Source organism: Delphinapterus leucas, chromosome 1 (genome assembly GCF_059928025.1).
Source record: "Delphinapterus leucas isolate spDelLeu-1000000601 "Yukka" chromosome 1, BTC_Dleu_Yukka2, whole genome shotgun sequence".
Taxonomy (NCBI): Eukaryota; Metazoa; Chordata; class Mammalia; order Artiodactyla; family Monodontidae; genus Delphinapterus; species Delphinapterus leucas.
The window spans coordinates 31,534,419-31,549,002 of NC_143129.1; the positions used below are offsets into that span (position 1 = coordinate 31,534,419).

The window sequence follows — 14,584 nt, forward strand, 5'->3', positions numbered from 1 at the left end:
TTTTTTAATGATGGCCATTCTGACTGGTGTGAGATGATATCTCATTGTAGTTTTGATTTGCATTTCTCTAATGATTAGTGATGTTGAGCATCCTTTCACGTGTTTGTTGGCAATCTGTATATCTTCTTTGGAGAAATGTCTATTTAGGTCTTCTGCCCATTTTTGGATTGGGTTGTTTGTTTTTTTGAAATTGAGCTGCATGAGCTGCTTGTATATTTTGGAGATTAATCCTTTGTCTGTTGCTTCATTTGCAAATATTTACTCCCATTCTGAGGATTGTCTTTTTTGTCTTGTTTATGGCTTCCTTTGCTATGCAAAAGCTTTTAAGTTTCATTAGGTCCCATTTGTTTATTTTTGTTTTTATTTCCATTTCTCTAGGAGGTGGGTCAAAAAGGATCTTGCTGTGATTTATGTCATAGAGTGTCCTGCCTATGTTTTCCTCTAAGAGCTTGATAGTGTCTGGCCTTACATTTAGGTCTTTAACCCATCAACAGACGAATGGATAAAGAAGATGTGGCACATATATACAATGGAATATTACTCAGCCATAAAAAGAAACGAAATTGAGTTATTTGTAGTGAGGTGGATGGACCTAGAGTCTGTCATACAGAGTGAAGTAAGTCAGAAAGAGAAAAACAAATACCGTATGCTAACACATATATATGGAATCTAAGAAAAAAAAAAAGGTCATGAAGAACCTAGGGGCAAGACGGGAATAAAGACACAGACCTACTAGAGAATGGACTTGAGGATACGGGGAGGGGGAAGGGTAAGCCGGGACGAAGTGAGGGAATGGCATGGACATATATACTCTACCAAACGTAAAATAGCTAGCTAGTGGGAAGCAGCTGCATAGCACAGGGAGATCAGTTCGGTGCTTTGTGACCACCAAAGGGGTGGGATAAGGAGGGTGGGATGGAGGGAGACGCAAGAGGGAAGAGGTATGGGAACATATGTATATGTATAACTGATTCACTTTGTTATAAAGCAGAAACTAACACACCATTGTAAAGCAATTATACTCCAATAAAAATGTTTAAAAAAATAAAATAAATAAATAAAAATTTTAAAAAAGGAAAGGAAATAAAAAAATTTAAAAAAATCCCACTGACTACAGATCGTTATATGGAAAGGAAGTCATATTACCACCAATATTCTTTATATTATTTGCACGAACTTCTACAACGTGAGCATCAGAGAGACCATGGTGGTTCTCTACCAACCCTTTCATTTTACTTTGACGTGAGAAAACTGAAGCCCAGAGAGTACAGTTATTCCCCAAAGGTCACACAGCCCAAGACCCCAAGTCTCCTGCTTTCTAGATCAATCATCCCACTGCACCAGGTCGAATTCTGCGCACTCTCCACCGACATGGATCTCCAGGAATGGGACTGGAAAGGTGAACATTCGTGATGTTTGGTTGCTTCCACTGTTACCTGTACTACAAAGCACTCAAAAAGCTCAAGGTTCTCTTCCTGGCAGTATATTTCTAGTTCATTTTCACTAAGGAAATAACCAAAGCATTAAAACAACCTCCACTAACAGCTAATTGCCTGTCTCCTCTGCAATTCCAAATGTCTCTAGTAATTGTAAAATCATGCCATCGAGCTAGGAGTTTCCTTTGAGGAGTTTTATGGCTTCTCTTAAAGAAGTTGCTTTTGATTTATGCTGATCATGTCTGACAGCCAGCATTTTTCTTAATAAAAATCGTAAATAAGCGAGACAAGGTCACCCAGCCTGCAAGGAGCATATCTCCACTGCCGTATCCATTACGGAGCCTGGGATCTACGGCAGCTGCTCACAGCAGTCCGATGCCCTCGGCACTCCCTATTAAATCCCATCTCTGGCACCCAGACTGGTGCTTTGATTTTACACAAACAGCCTAACCTAACAAGGGACCCTCGAGAACAGCATTTACAAAAGGAGGTAGCAGCAAGCAAGGACACGTGTAGAGCCTGTGGTCCACTCTCCAAGTGGTTAGTTTAGCTTTTCTTCCTCTTTACTCCAGTGTAACAGCCAAACCAAACAATACAAGTCAAAAAAAGAGTAAAGCTATTGTAAGAATAAATTGGATTGGTAGATTCAAGATGCTAAATTAGAGTACGTGAAAGCACTCTGTAACACTCAGACTCATGTGAGAACATGGCAAACGTCACACAATAATCTGGACTTTGAAGACCAAGGCTGGGTAGATTGTAATAATAAGGTTTAACAACCGAGTACGGGGAAGGCCAGATTTTTTTTTTTTTTGTCAAAGGCTCTGGCTTAGGTAAACTTCTTTGCTATTTTTAGTAACTGCTATCAATACATTTGAATGCCCTTGACCCTGAAAATAGGACCCAACAGCTGTCATGTTATATTGAACGGATTTCTGTTCTCCAACTTGTCTTATACAGGGGGTTCTGCTCCCAGGTCTGCTGCTGAGACTCAGGGCTGAGGGTCTGAAGTAGAGCACCGTCAGAATAGATCAAAGCCTGACGTATACACCGCCTGGGAAATAAAGACATCGAAGTTCTGACAGCCATGATGACTCCTGAACATGCTGGGAGGCCAACCTCCTCAACGTATTTCACGATCTGTGATGGGGTGGGTGAATGGGGCGATCTACATCATAACGTCTAGAATTACAACATGACTGCATGGGTCCCTTGAGGTTAGTTTCTTTGATTTGAGGCAAACAAATGGCTTATGATGTGCATTGACCACAGTCCCTACATTTGGACCGGAACATTCCAGAGTCTGCACTTGCCTGTGGTGTGACAGTGAAGCCCTCCATGGCTCTGTCCCCAGCAGGTGACAGGCGGTTGGGGACAGGGGCGCCCATCCTCGAGTCCTGGGGCCCGCCCTCCGCCCGTCGATGCCCGGGCCCGAGCCTACCTGAGTTGGCACGCTTCTTCGAGGCTTTGAGGCTGCGGCAGCGCCCGCCCACGGAGCTGCTGTTCTCGCTCATGGAGTCCTGGGCGGACGACGCGCTGCCGGTGGCCTCGCTGTCGCGCATCATGCTCTCGTAGCCGCTGCTGCCGCCGCTGTGGTAGAAGAGCGCCGTCTTGCCCATGGCAGGCGGCAGCTCGCCGCTCAGCACGCTGCTGTTGTCGCTGCCGTGGCCGCTGCTGCAGCGGTGGGGCCTGCGCGGCGGCGTGATCTTGCTGTAGGGCGAGGGCAGCGGGACGGCGGGTGGCGGGCGCTCGTCGGCGGTGGCCGCGCGCTCCTCCGCCTCGGGCCCCGCGCGCCCCGGCGGCCCCCGGGGCCCCGCGCCGCCCTGCAGCAGCTCCGAGATGCGTCCGTTCACCGCCCGCAGCGGCAGCTTGGACGCCAGGCCCGAGCCCCGGCTCCGGCTCAGCGATTGGGTGGACCAGGACATGTGCTTCCCGCCGGAGGGCGGGCCGGAGCTCTGGCCCACCGCCTGCGGCAGGGACTTGGTGGAGAAGCTCAGGGTCTTGGTGGTGGAGGTGGACAGGCTGCGGGCCTTGGGGCTGGCCAGGAGCAGCTTGCTCACGGCAGAGATCTTGGACTGGCTGGCCTTGGGCGAGGCCCCGGCCGACTGCGCGGGGCCCGGGTTGGTGGGCGAGGCCCCGGCGCTGCGGCCCGGGCTCCTCCCCGTGCGGGGCATGGTGCTGTCCTTCCCCGCGTGCAGCCTGGAGCTCACGGAGGACAGGCTCTCGGCCCTCTCCAGCGAGAGGCATTCGTAGTGGCTGACTGTTGTCCTGCCGAGAGAGTTGGTCCTGCTGGCCAGCTGCTCCAGTTTGGCACCGAAGAGCTTGCTGCCGCAGCTGCCGCCGGCATCCTTCGTCTTGCCGCTGGGCTCGTCCGGGAAGCTGGCCGCGAAGGGCGCCGGTTGGTTCAAGGGGCTGCTGGAGTTGCTGCTGCAGGCGCTGTGCTGGGGGCTGGCCCGGTTCTTCTGGTCCAAGCTGGACTTTCGGACAGGGGGCAGCGGGGGAGTCCCTTTGGGCCGAGCCAGGACACAGTGCTTGGGTGACGCCACCTTCCTCTCCAGGGCGGCCTTGGAGGGCTGGGTGCTGGAAGCCGGGCCGATGCCGTTGGTCTCGGCAGGGCAGTGAGAGAAGAGGCTGTCCGGTTCCTCCTGCCGGCTGGCTTTCTGAAAAGCCCTGGGAAGGCTGCTCGACTTCAGGCTTTTGTTGAGATGCACAGGGCTCTGGGCAGCCACACTGGGCAGGGCCGTCTCACAGCCGTCCACAACCCTCCTGAAGTTGTCGGCCACGGGGGAGGCAGATACCTCACCGCTGCTGCTGCTGAGCCCGTCGCTGGGGCTGGCCTTCCTGTCCTGTTCCGCTCTGGCCTCAGGCTTTGGGGGGCCTGGGGCAGTCTCGTGCCTCATCCCTGCTTCGTGGGGATAGGCATTCTCTTTTTTTACCTCCTCTTCTCGCTTCAGCCAGGGGTCCTCAAATTTCATCTCTTTCTTTGCACCACTTTCCTTGCTCTCCTGAGACCGGGCTGCTTTGGGGACTGAGCTGACGGTGGCAAGGGACGCCTCGGGCTCTTGGACGTTCCGGGGGCTCACGGCGATGCAGGGGTAAACCGTAATGTTGGTCTTCATGGGGATGTACCCTTCGCAGTTGCTCAGGCTGGCCGTATTAGAGATGGTGACCATGGCTTTGCCCAGCGTGGATATCTTGCAGCCTTTGATGGGGGTTGCTTTGTTGAAGGAGTCGTCCCCCATTTCCGACAAGATGAGCAAACTGTCGGGGCCCTCCTTGGGTTTCTCTCGGCACACCACAGCGGTGTTCTGCATGCCGCTGACGAACTCCGAGGCCGGAGGATCTGCCATTGCTTCCCCGTGCCCGAAGCACGTCTGGGCTATGAAACTGTGGCAGGGCGGCTCGCTGTCACTGCCTGTGCTCATCTCACTCAGCCAGGAGCTGATGGAGGAACGCCTGCTCCCTGTCTCCCGGGCCTTCTCATCCAGGTTGAGTTTCGGGAGGGGCAGGAACTGCGTGATGCTGACCTCGGAGACAGGAGCCGCGTTCGAGTAGCCCTCGAGGTCCTCGCTGACGCTGCCGATGATGCTGACGGGCCTGGAGCCCGAGGCCAAGGCCTGCACCGAGCAGTCGCTGTTGAAGCTGATGACGCTGCTGGGGCGGCCGCCCAGGACCCCGCTGATGGTCAGCTCCTCCACCAGCGTGAACACCAGCTCGTCTTCACCGTTCAGCTCCAGGGGCTGCTGCACTGTCACCATCGTGGTGCTCCGTATCTCCTTCTTGGCATCTGCAGAAGTGGCTGCCTGATGTTCGGCGTCCACAGGGGTTTCTGGGAACCCTTCACTCCCAGTAGACATGGATTTCTTCAAAACCTGGGGGCTCATTCCGACCGGGGGGGTACGTACCTCGGGCTGCAGCAGGGACTCACTAGATACCACGCCCGCATCCTTGCTGAAGGTGGGCAGGGGGGCGGGAGAAGGCAGGACACCCTTCTGGGTGTAGACTTTGCACCTCTGGGAAGGAGAGCTGGCCGGCTTGTACTCTGAGGTCTTGGACAGGCTGGCGATGCCCAGCCTGGGGGAGCCCATAGGCCTGGGCTTGCCTTCTACAAAGCCACAGGAGTTCAGGCTTTCCCGGCTGCTCTGGAGGCTGGGGCTCTGCACGAGCTGGGAAGAACCGTGCTGGCTGCTGCTGCCCGGGATGCTTCTGGGTGAGGCAGGGGTGGGGCTGTTGGTGAGCCATGCAGCAGGGACAGGGGAGTGATTCCCCTGCACCTTGGAGCCCGGGGGCTCACTGCCTTCTCTGGCTGTCAGCTGGCCATCTGACCCATCATCTTCCTTATCAGACTCACAGAGTGGGCTTGCCCCAGCTGCTTGGCTTAGCGGGACACTCTTGCTCGCGGGCTGTGCCCCAAACTGGGCCGGCAGCTCTTCGAAAGGGAACGTGCTGGACTCCTCGCTGCCGTCAATGCAATCTAGCCTCTCCTGCAGCTCGGCGAACGTGTTGCACTTCAAGCAGTCCCTTTCCGATTTGCTGGCCGCGGCCTCTCCGGCCTCCGTGGACCGGCTGTCGCCCCTGGCCGCCTTCTGCAGGGCCGGCACGATAGGGACAAAATCTGGAGGCCCCTCGTTGTCGGTGAGCTCCTTGTCAGAGAGGGCCGTGCCATTTGGCCCAATGTAGATGACCGTGTCGCAGGACTGCTCGCTGCTGGAGGAGTAGTCGGGGTCGCTGGACAGGTGAGGGATCGGGAAGTCCGACTCCACGGCGGCCCTGGCGTGGAAGGGTCTCAGCTGGGTGGGCCTGCGCATTCTGCCTTCCTCACAGGAGCTCTCTCCCCCGGAGGAGCTCGACGTGTACTGTGAGTGAGAGGGGAACCGTTAGTGTGGGCCGCCCTTCCAAGACAGCCCTCCCAGGGACCCTGACTTCATGGGGCAACTGGTGGAGGCCACTGGCTCCATATAGGCCATCCAGACCCCAGTGGGCCTCCCTGCTTCTGGGCTGTTACCCGGGGTGTGCCAGGCCAGGCACCCAAGCTATGCATGTCACGGCCTCATACTCGAAGGATAACCCCTGTGAGGTGCACTGGGGAAGCAGAGGCTGCTCATGAAACGGGGTGACCCGCCCAGGTCCCATCTGACTGCCTAAGGACTGATGAGGGGTCACCAGTTGGCACACCCAAACCATTTGTGACAACTTGTGCCACGGAACACTGGAAAGATGTGTTTTTGACCAAAAAAAAAAAAAAAGAGAAAGATACAAAAAGGAGGAGGAACGCCTCCCACAAATCACCAGCTGGCTATGGACCAGAGTGACCACAATCATGATTATTTTCTCAAACGTTCTTGTCACACCACCACTGTCCCGGCTTTGCCTCGGCCTGAGAAAACGAGCCCAGCGGTTTCTGGCAGACTCTGCATCAACCAGAAACCATTGAATTAACATGACAACACCCAGCAGCCCGAGAATGCCTCCTGGAAATGCAAGGGAAGTAGGGCCACCTGAGCAAGGAGGGGTCAGTCAGTTGAAGGACCAAGGTAGGCAAGAGGTAAACTATGAATAGTTCCCGTCCCTCTCAAAATTTTCAAAGTAGCAATCCACTTAAACTATCTAAAGTGGACCAAGTACTCCCTGTTAGGCGTCCAGGCTGGATGACCGAGGAAAGCACCAGCTGTGGAGGGGAAGTGACTTCAGTATCGGCCAGAAGGGGTTCCTGCCCCAAAGTAGTTGCTGAGCCGGGCCAGCGGCAGCCAGCCACGCTCACCATGCCCCTGGTGCTGGGGGATTCGAAATATTGATTTGACTCTTTCTGACTCAGTTCCAGGGCAGGGCTACGAAAGCTCCTTCAGCCACCTGCACCCCCTGCAAGCTCCTTACCTTCGTTTTCTTTTTCTTCATCCTCAACACTCTCGAGGCAATCTGGATGGTGGACAGGGTTTCGGCATAGTTCCCGGCGGCGGCCGAGATGTGAGCGATCATGGTCGTGCGGCAGTTCACGTTCCCCAGGGACTCCCGCAGCAGCATGGTGAGCTTGCTTTCTCTGCCAACAAAGTGAATTAAGGCTGCATTAGCGGGCCATGCTTCACTTTGGCTGTCAGGGTAGGGCTTCAGGCCCCTACGTGGCTTGTTGTGGGCAGTGGGGTTTTTTTTCCCCGTTTTTTAAATGGCATCTTCTACACGAGGCTATTTGTAGTTGACAGCTGAGCAAGTGCTTCCAACCCCAAGGATGGAATTCATGCAAAACACCTCCCCTGGCACCACCGTCCTGGCTGTGATGGGGTATTCCTGTGTGTCTGCGTGTGTGCATATGACATTGCACATAATGAGACCTGGGAATAGAAATGAGAGGAAGGGATGGAGAGAGAACAGCTCTGTGATCGGTGATTCGGCATGCTAGCTGCACACCCGGCCCTTCTTTGCAAGTTTCTGCACCAGGCAATCCCCACAACAAAGAGCAGTTCCCCAGCCGTGAACTTGTATTGAAGATCTCTGGGTTTGTAATACATACAAGGTTTCTTTTGCCAAGGAGCTGCACCCACTTTATTGCCATTGTCTCTTAACTCCTATCTGCACACGGTAGTGATGAAGGAAAATGTATTCATATTCCTGATTATTACTGGGGACACACAGACATAGGCCCGAGCACTCACTCAATCAGCAACAGAAAGCAGAACTTTCTAGAAGGGACTCCTCTGGGGACTTTGCAGGTGCTGCGTGGGGCCAGTGCCCTGAGGGGTGATAACAAGGCCCAGGAGTTTACAGATGGTGTTTCTAGGCTCTTTAAAAAGTGGTCTGGAGGAATGGGTCATGTTTTTCCATTCCTATACTTGTCCCAACATTCTTCCTGCCTTGCTTTTAACAGGCTTCTGCTTACATCATCATCTTACCTGCTGCCAAATGTCACTGCATCTCTGGAGACTCCCCTGATCCCAAAGGCTGAGGGAGACTCTTTGCTTCCCATGCCCTGTGTTGAGTTTATTTTGCCAGATGAGAGGGGTTTGTCCTCACGCCTGTGTCCGCATCAGACTCTTAGCCAGACATCCCCTCCTTTCCCCCCCACCCTGCCAACTCAGCTCTCTGGAGAGAGACTGTCCAGCTCAGGAGACTCAGTGTGACATGTAGGCCGCTGTCAGCAGAGATTAGACCTTGGAGACAGGAAACCACTTCACATGTGACCTGCATCAGACCTTCAGGGAGGAAAGACTGGTGTAAGAGCAATAGTTTTCCCTTTCTGTCTGGGACCAATTAAGGTGTCAGTTCAGGGATACTGGGCTCACTATGGCTCAGTGCCAGGGCAATTTAAAAATATATCAGGGTTTCGCTTCGAGCAAAATAATCAGTGATAAAAGTGATGGAAGGAGAGTGCTATGGACTGAATGTTTATGTGTCCTCCAAATTCATGTGTTGAAACCTAACGCCCCAAGTGATGGTATCTGGAAGTCGGACCTTGGGGAGGTGATTAGGTCATTAGGGTGGAGCCCACATGAGTGGAATTAGTGACCTTATAAAAAAGACCCTGGGGAGTTTCCTTGTCCCTTCTGCTATCTGAGGACACAGTGAGAAGACGGCTGCCTGTGAGCCAGGAAGCGGGCCCTTACCAGACACAAATCCGCTAGCACCTTAATCTTGGATTCCCAGCCTCCAGAACTGTGAGAAATAAATGACTGTTACCTAAGCCCCTCAGTCTATGGTATTCTGTTATAGCAGCCTGAACTGACTTGGACAGAAAGGTAAGTGGGGTGTGGAGGAAGAGACCTCCAGCCCTAGCTCCGGGCTCTAAACATTTAACTTCCTTCAAAATGTCTATCAGGAATATCATGGACACCACCAGAGCTGATGACCAGATGGGGAAGTCAAGTCCCATTCCTGGCACACATTCTCAGCAGAGACACTGCACCTGGATGAGTTTAGGACTTTGTCTTCCATATGGGAAATGGAAGATAGATTCTATTAGGGTTAAGTTGTGATCATATATGGTTAATTCTTATCATTCATGATAGTTATTTTTGTTAAGTCTCCATGAACACTGATTTAGTGAATGCTGAGCCATGCTCCTAGAGGAAATACATGATTCTAGGTTCCTGAGATCCTCTGGTCACAATATTTCATCAATGGATCAATACATAATCTTGTTTTATGTGCATATCTGTTTAAAGACACCTTAATTTCTATTTCTTATAAATAATGAATTATATGTACTTTCTATATAATAAAACACTAGCTGAGAAGGGTTGAACATTTCCCTGACCCTGGGTAACATGACCATAAATTTCTTGGGCTTTAAGCCTTATGGTATTTTCCGCTATGCTTTTTAAAAAAAAACTGGTCATATTGTGAATCCACAAATACAGCCCGTTTCTACAGCTTCATTATGCACTTTAGACGTAACCTGAGTACTTTCCAGAGCAGTCTGATATACATCGCTGAATTTCCTCTTCCTTTTTCTGGATGTGCCATATTGTTGATTCATTAACACTGAACTCACACCAACAGCACTATAATATGTCTGAATGAAACTTCTCTAACACATATATTTTCTCTGTAAGGTACATCACAGCCTTCTTGCACTAAAGAACACTAGACAGCACTGCAGCACTACACCTAGGGGCCTACTTTAAACAGTGAGATCACGAAAAAAAGCACAGAAATACTAAAAACATGTGTCCCTAAATAGACTGCAAAAAGGACCCTTGTTCGCAGGAAGAGCGGTGAAACAAGAAGGCAGGGCTGTTGCCTTGTCCAGTTTCAGCTGGGAACATGTGCATTGGGTGGCTCAGAGTTTTTGCTACTAAGCATGTCTGCAAATTATGGTAAAAGTATGGATTTTGAACATAATTCACAACATGGAATCTGCAAATGATTCCAAGGACTGACGGTACGATGACGTTCCTAATGATACGTCTTGTTCATCAGTTGCACCCTGCTGAAGGTACACCCCACTTATTTCTCCATGTGACCCCGTAAAGTCTTCAGGAAACGATACCAAAGACAGAATAAACAGATATAGCACTGTTATATCAAATTGTTTGCCCTGTGTATTTCCACATGATTCCCCATTCATGAGTCAATCATAGGACAATTTTATTTTTTTAAGTCCACATTGTTGGAAGAAGCCAGGGCATGTGTGTTGCTTGGCAACCAGCATTTTAGCTCTCCTTTGGAAAGCCAGTAAAACTGCCGGCAAGACTGTTTCATGTGGGCCTCTCTAGACTCTAAAACATACCTTATGGGAGTGAAAGATGGTGGCTATAAAGCTTTGTTTTTTTCCACCTCTTCATGATCCTTTAGCTTGGAACAAAGACAATTAAGTTGGGGAGGGAAGGTGAAAGAACGGACAAGGTACTAAAGGCTGCAAACTGTAGGTTTAACTCAGTGTCTTTGGGAGGAAACTAAAAAGGTTCAAAAGAGTTTCTAGGGCAGTGGTCAGCACAAACTCAGTTTGCACTCTGCATGCAGACTGAGGCTAGAGGAAGAGGAGAGCACAGGTGCAGAGCTGCTTGCCACTGAGCCTCAGGGCCGGGCTGGACGAGGATTTAGACTCGGGGGCCATGTGGGAGAGATAGGTTGGGTGGGAGAGGAAAGCACTGGTGACGGAGCAGAGCTGACTGGGGTCTGGGAAGAACCATGCCGTTTTTTCAGGCAGCCATGTTCTATGCACACATATTCCCCCTCCCTCCCACCCCAACGGTACACACCTTTTAAAATGAGTTTTGGAAAAATGTCTCACTTCTTAAAATAAGTCAACCTTTTATTAGAGCAAGAGGACACCAAAAAATGGCATAATGAGCAAATTTTAATTAATAATATTAATTTTACAAGAGAATGAAAGAGAATGTAGTACTCTAGGACAGGGGCTGACAAACTAAGGCCTGTACGCCAAATCTGACCCACTGCCTGTATTTGTAAAAAAAGTTTTATTGGGACACAGCCACACCAGTTTTTTAACATATCGTCTCTGGCTGCTTTCATGCTACAACAGCAGAGGTGAGTAGTTGTGACAGAGTCCAAATGGCCCCCTAAAGCCACAAATATTTGCTATCTGGTCCCTTACAGAAAAAGTCCATTGACGCGTGCTGTAGAGTAATGACATAAGGTGGTTTCATTTTATACAGAGTGCCAAAGAGTTACACACCAGAGCACAAAGGTGTGTCTTAATTTCCTTACTATTCAATAATCTTGTTCTGATTTGATAGTTGTCTGTGTTATCTTTCTCTCAGTTCAGATGTCTCATGAAGGGAGAGCTTTTAAAGTCAGCAGCATGGAAACAGGCAGAGGAACAAATGCTGGCTTTAGAAATCACTTGACCATCAGGACACAGCTATCAGTAACTGCCCCAGTCATTTCCTATGTGATGCAGAGCCTGTCCTTCTCAAGGGGGCTGTGAGGTTGCTCACCCTCCTTCAACTTGTTAACTCGTGAATGTCCATAGTGGCTCACTCAAGAAGCATTTGGTGAGTTCTGACCATCAGGAAGCCACCCTGCAGATGCTGAGAGCGTGCAAGGCAGAGAGCCTAGAGGACCTCAAGAAGCCCACTATCCAGGGAGGGAGACACATATGTAAACACACATACCATCCATTAAAGCTAACGACAGAAGAACAAATCTGAAACAGCACATGCTAAGGAAAAACCCTCAAGGCTGCGGGGTGTCTCCACCATCACTGTTAACTCCCTGATGGCTAGAGAACACCCAGACCTTGATGGTTATAGTGTGGTTCCGTCTCCTTGGCTGGGATTCTCCTACGTAGCAGGCATCCAGGGATGTATGAGCTTGAGGTCCCAAAAACACCCAACAGAATTCTAAATTCCTTTCTGAAAGGACAGTCTGGAATCTCTAGCTCCTTGTTCCCTGACCCTGAGAGCTGGGAAACTCTCTCAACTGGTAATCTGGTACCGGGCCACCAGTGAAATGAGATGTCCAAAGTCACACATTTGCAATGTTGGCCAGGTAATTTCATAAGAAAAAGCCATTCCTTTCATGAGAGCTGTTAAATATATTTCTTCCCCAGGAAGGAGGTGAAGAACTCTGGAAGTAGAAAGAAAGGCGTCTACGGACCACGTTCTTTTGAAGGAGAAAAAAGTAGTGAGCTCTGAATCGCCAGGTTGGGCAACCCAATTACAGCACCATGGGATGGCTCTTCCTCAAGGCCTGCTTCTTGGGAGAGAGAACCATAAATGTCCACTTACAGACATGGGTCTGTTGTCAAAAATGTGCCTCCTTTAATGCAAAAACAATGAGGGCACAGAAGAAAGCAAGATGAGTTCTGTTAATTCTTAATAAAATGAAAGGAAAGGAGCTTAGTTAATCTAGAAAACTAATTAATCTCCAGAACAATTTGCAAGAGAAGGATTCCTGTGGGCAGCAGACGTATAAATCATAAACATACACGCATGCGTCCACCCAGGCATACACACAAGCATGCTCTGTTTTAGAAAAGGGAGACAGGGCTTGTTTATTTTTAAGCAATGCACCATTGGCATTCAAGAATGGAAACCACACACTGAATTCTTACAGGTGTCAGATATTCAGATCAAGATAACAACCAATGTTTACATGCCAAGAAAATGTTGGTATCGCTCACATGGTTAAGGATATGACCCTGGAACTACACTGCATTCTCGTACCTATCCCATTTTCTACCCACTTTACCTGTGAACTGCCAGACTGTATTGTAGAGCCCCAGACAGAGAGCTTGAGATGCTGCGCAAGAGTTGCCAGGGATCGAGCCAGCTCTAAGAGTTCTGATCTCCCAGCCTTAGCCCCCCAACACCAGGCCCCTGCATCCACCCACTGATCACCAGGGGAGAGGAGAGTGAAAAGGAAGAAAGAACAGAAAGGAAAAGAAGGACCAGAGCTAGGCTAAAATCATGAACTTGGCCTAGTTTTTCGCTACTCTACACCCTTTCTCCCACTGACCCTGTCTCCTTCCATTCACATCCTATTGGTCTGTGAACATCCTCTTAGACTATTGCCTGAAGGGTCACCATTGTCCTCTGGAGACCAGCCCAAGGTCTGGGGACAAGGGTCCTAAGACACCAGCATCTACGGCCCATTGCTCCTGGCCAAGGTGTGCAAAATCAGTGCGGTTCTTTCTCTCTCATTAGAAAGCATTGTGCAGAGGGCAGACTGAGTCACCAGGGCCCCTGGGTGAGGGCAAACTCTCATGCCTCTGTCTGTCTTCTAGGTCCCAAGCAAGTATGTTTACTTGTGACACTATTGAGTTGTGACACTGAAATACATACATCCACAAGGGAAAAATCACTTCCCTTGCGTTTATTTATTTGTAAGGGATTGGTGGTGCCCTGTTCATGATTGTGTCACAGACATTCACATGTTTGGGAGAAGACTTTACACGCCTCCTTGCTTGGGAAGCTGTCTGCTCTGCAGGAGTGGCCTTTTCTCAGCAATGTTCCCCTCAAGGATGCCAACATTTTAGGACATGAATTTTCTGGTTTCTGGTACTAGAGAACAGCCCAAACCTTGGTACAGGCCAAGCTATCCTAATGGCATTTTCAAAAGGAGTTCATGAAGTTAAAGGGCTTTCTGCTCAGTTTCAGATATTACTCCATTTGTACTGCAAATGGCATAAGCAGGTCTGTGTTGTGGGATGCTGGGAAGGAGGGTGCGTAATCCTGGCAACCCTGATAGAGAAGCATGGTTCTCAGGTCTTCCGATGAGAGTAACTCTGGCTTGCAGAATAAAGTACTGGCGAAAATAGCTGCCTGTGTCTGGCGCGCGTGTTGGAGGTGCCTCTGCCAGCACTGGCATGCCGCAGCGTGGGAGATGAAGAGACTGCTCATCAGAGGACAGCTTAGAAGAGGACCCGGAAGAGAACCACCCACTGCCAGCTGAAGGACCAGCCTTTGTGATCTGACTGATATGCTACCTGGTATGAGTTCACGCCTTACCCAACCCAAGACCACCTGTTGGTGGAGGTCCTAAGAGTGGTCAAGGTTAACCTAGCTGTTCTCTCTCATGGAGCTCTTTAGTAAAGACTATAGAACCCTTAGCACAAACAGCACCATTTGGGGACACCTCTGATGCAGGGTAATACATGGGAGAGATGCGTTCTCCCCATGCCATCCTGTTTATCCAGGGCTGGCACCATGGTGGCTTGACAACTTCGGTGGCTGTACCAAATGGGAGGCAGG

General features: G+C 50.3%; 1 protein-coding gene across 1 annotated transcript in view; it reads right to left on the reverse strand.

The window, feature by feature from the left end:
- KIF26B (kinesin family member 26B) overlaps window positions 1-14,584 on the reverse strand; it is a 168,373-nt gene that overhangs the window by 15,030 nt on the left and 138,759 nt on the right. Inside the window, exons 9-10 of the mRNA XM_089909873.1 lie at window positions 7,311-7,473; window positions 2,750-6,292 (exon numbers count right to left, since the gene is read on the reverse strand). Coding sequence (XP_089765999.1) covers window positions 2,750-6,292; window positions 7,311-7,473 — 3,706 coding nt within the window. The remainder of the gene's footprint in view (window positions 1-2,749; window positions 6,293-7,310; window positions 7,474-14,584) is intronic.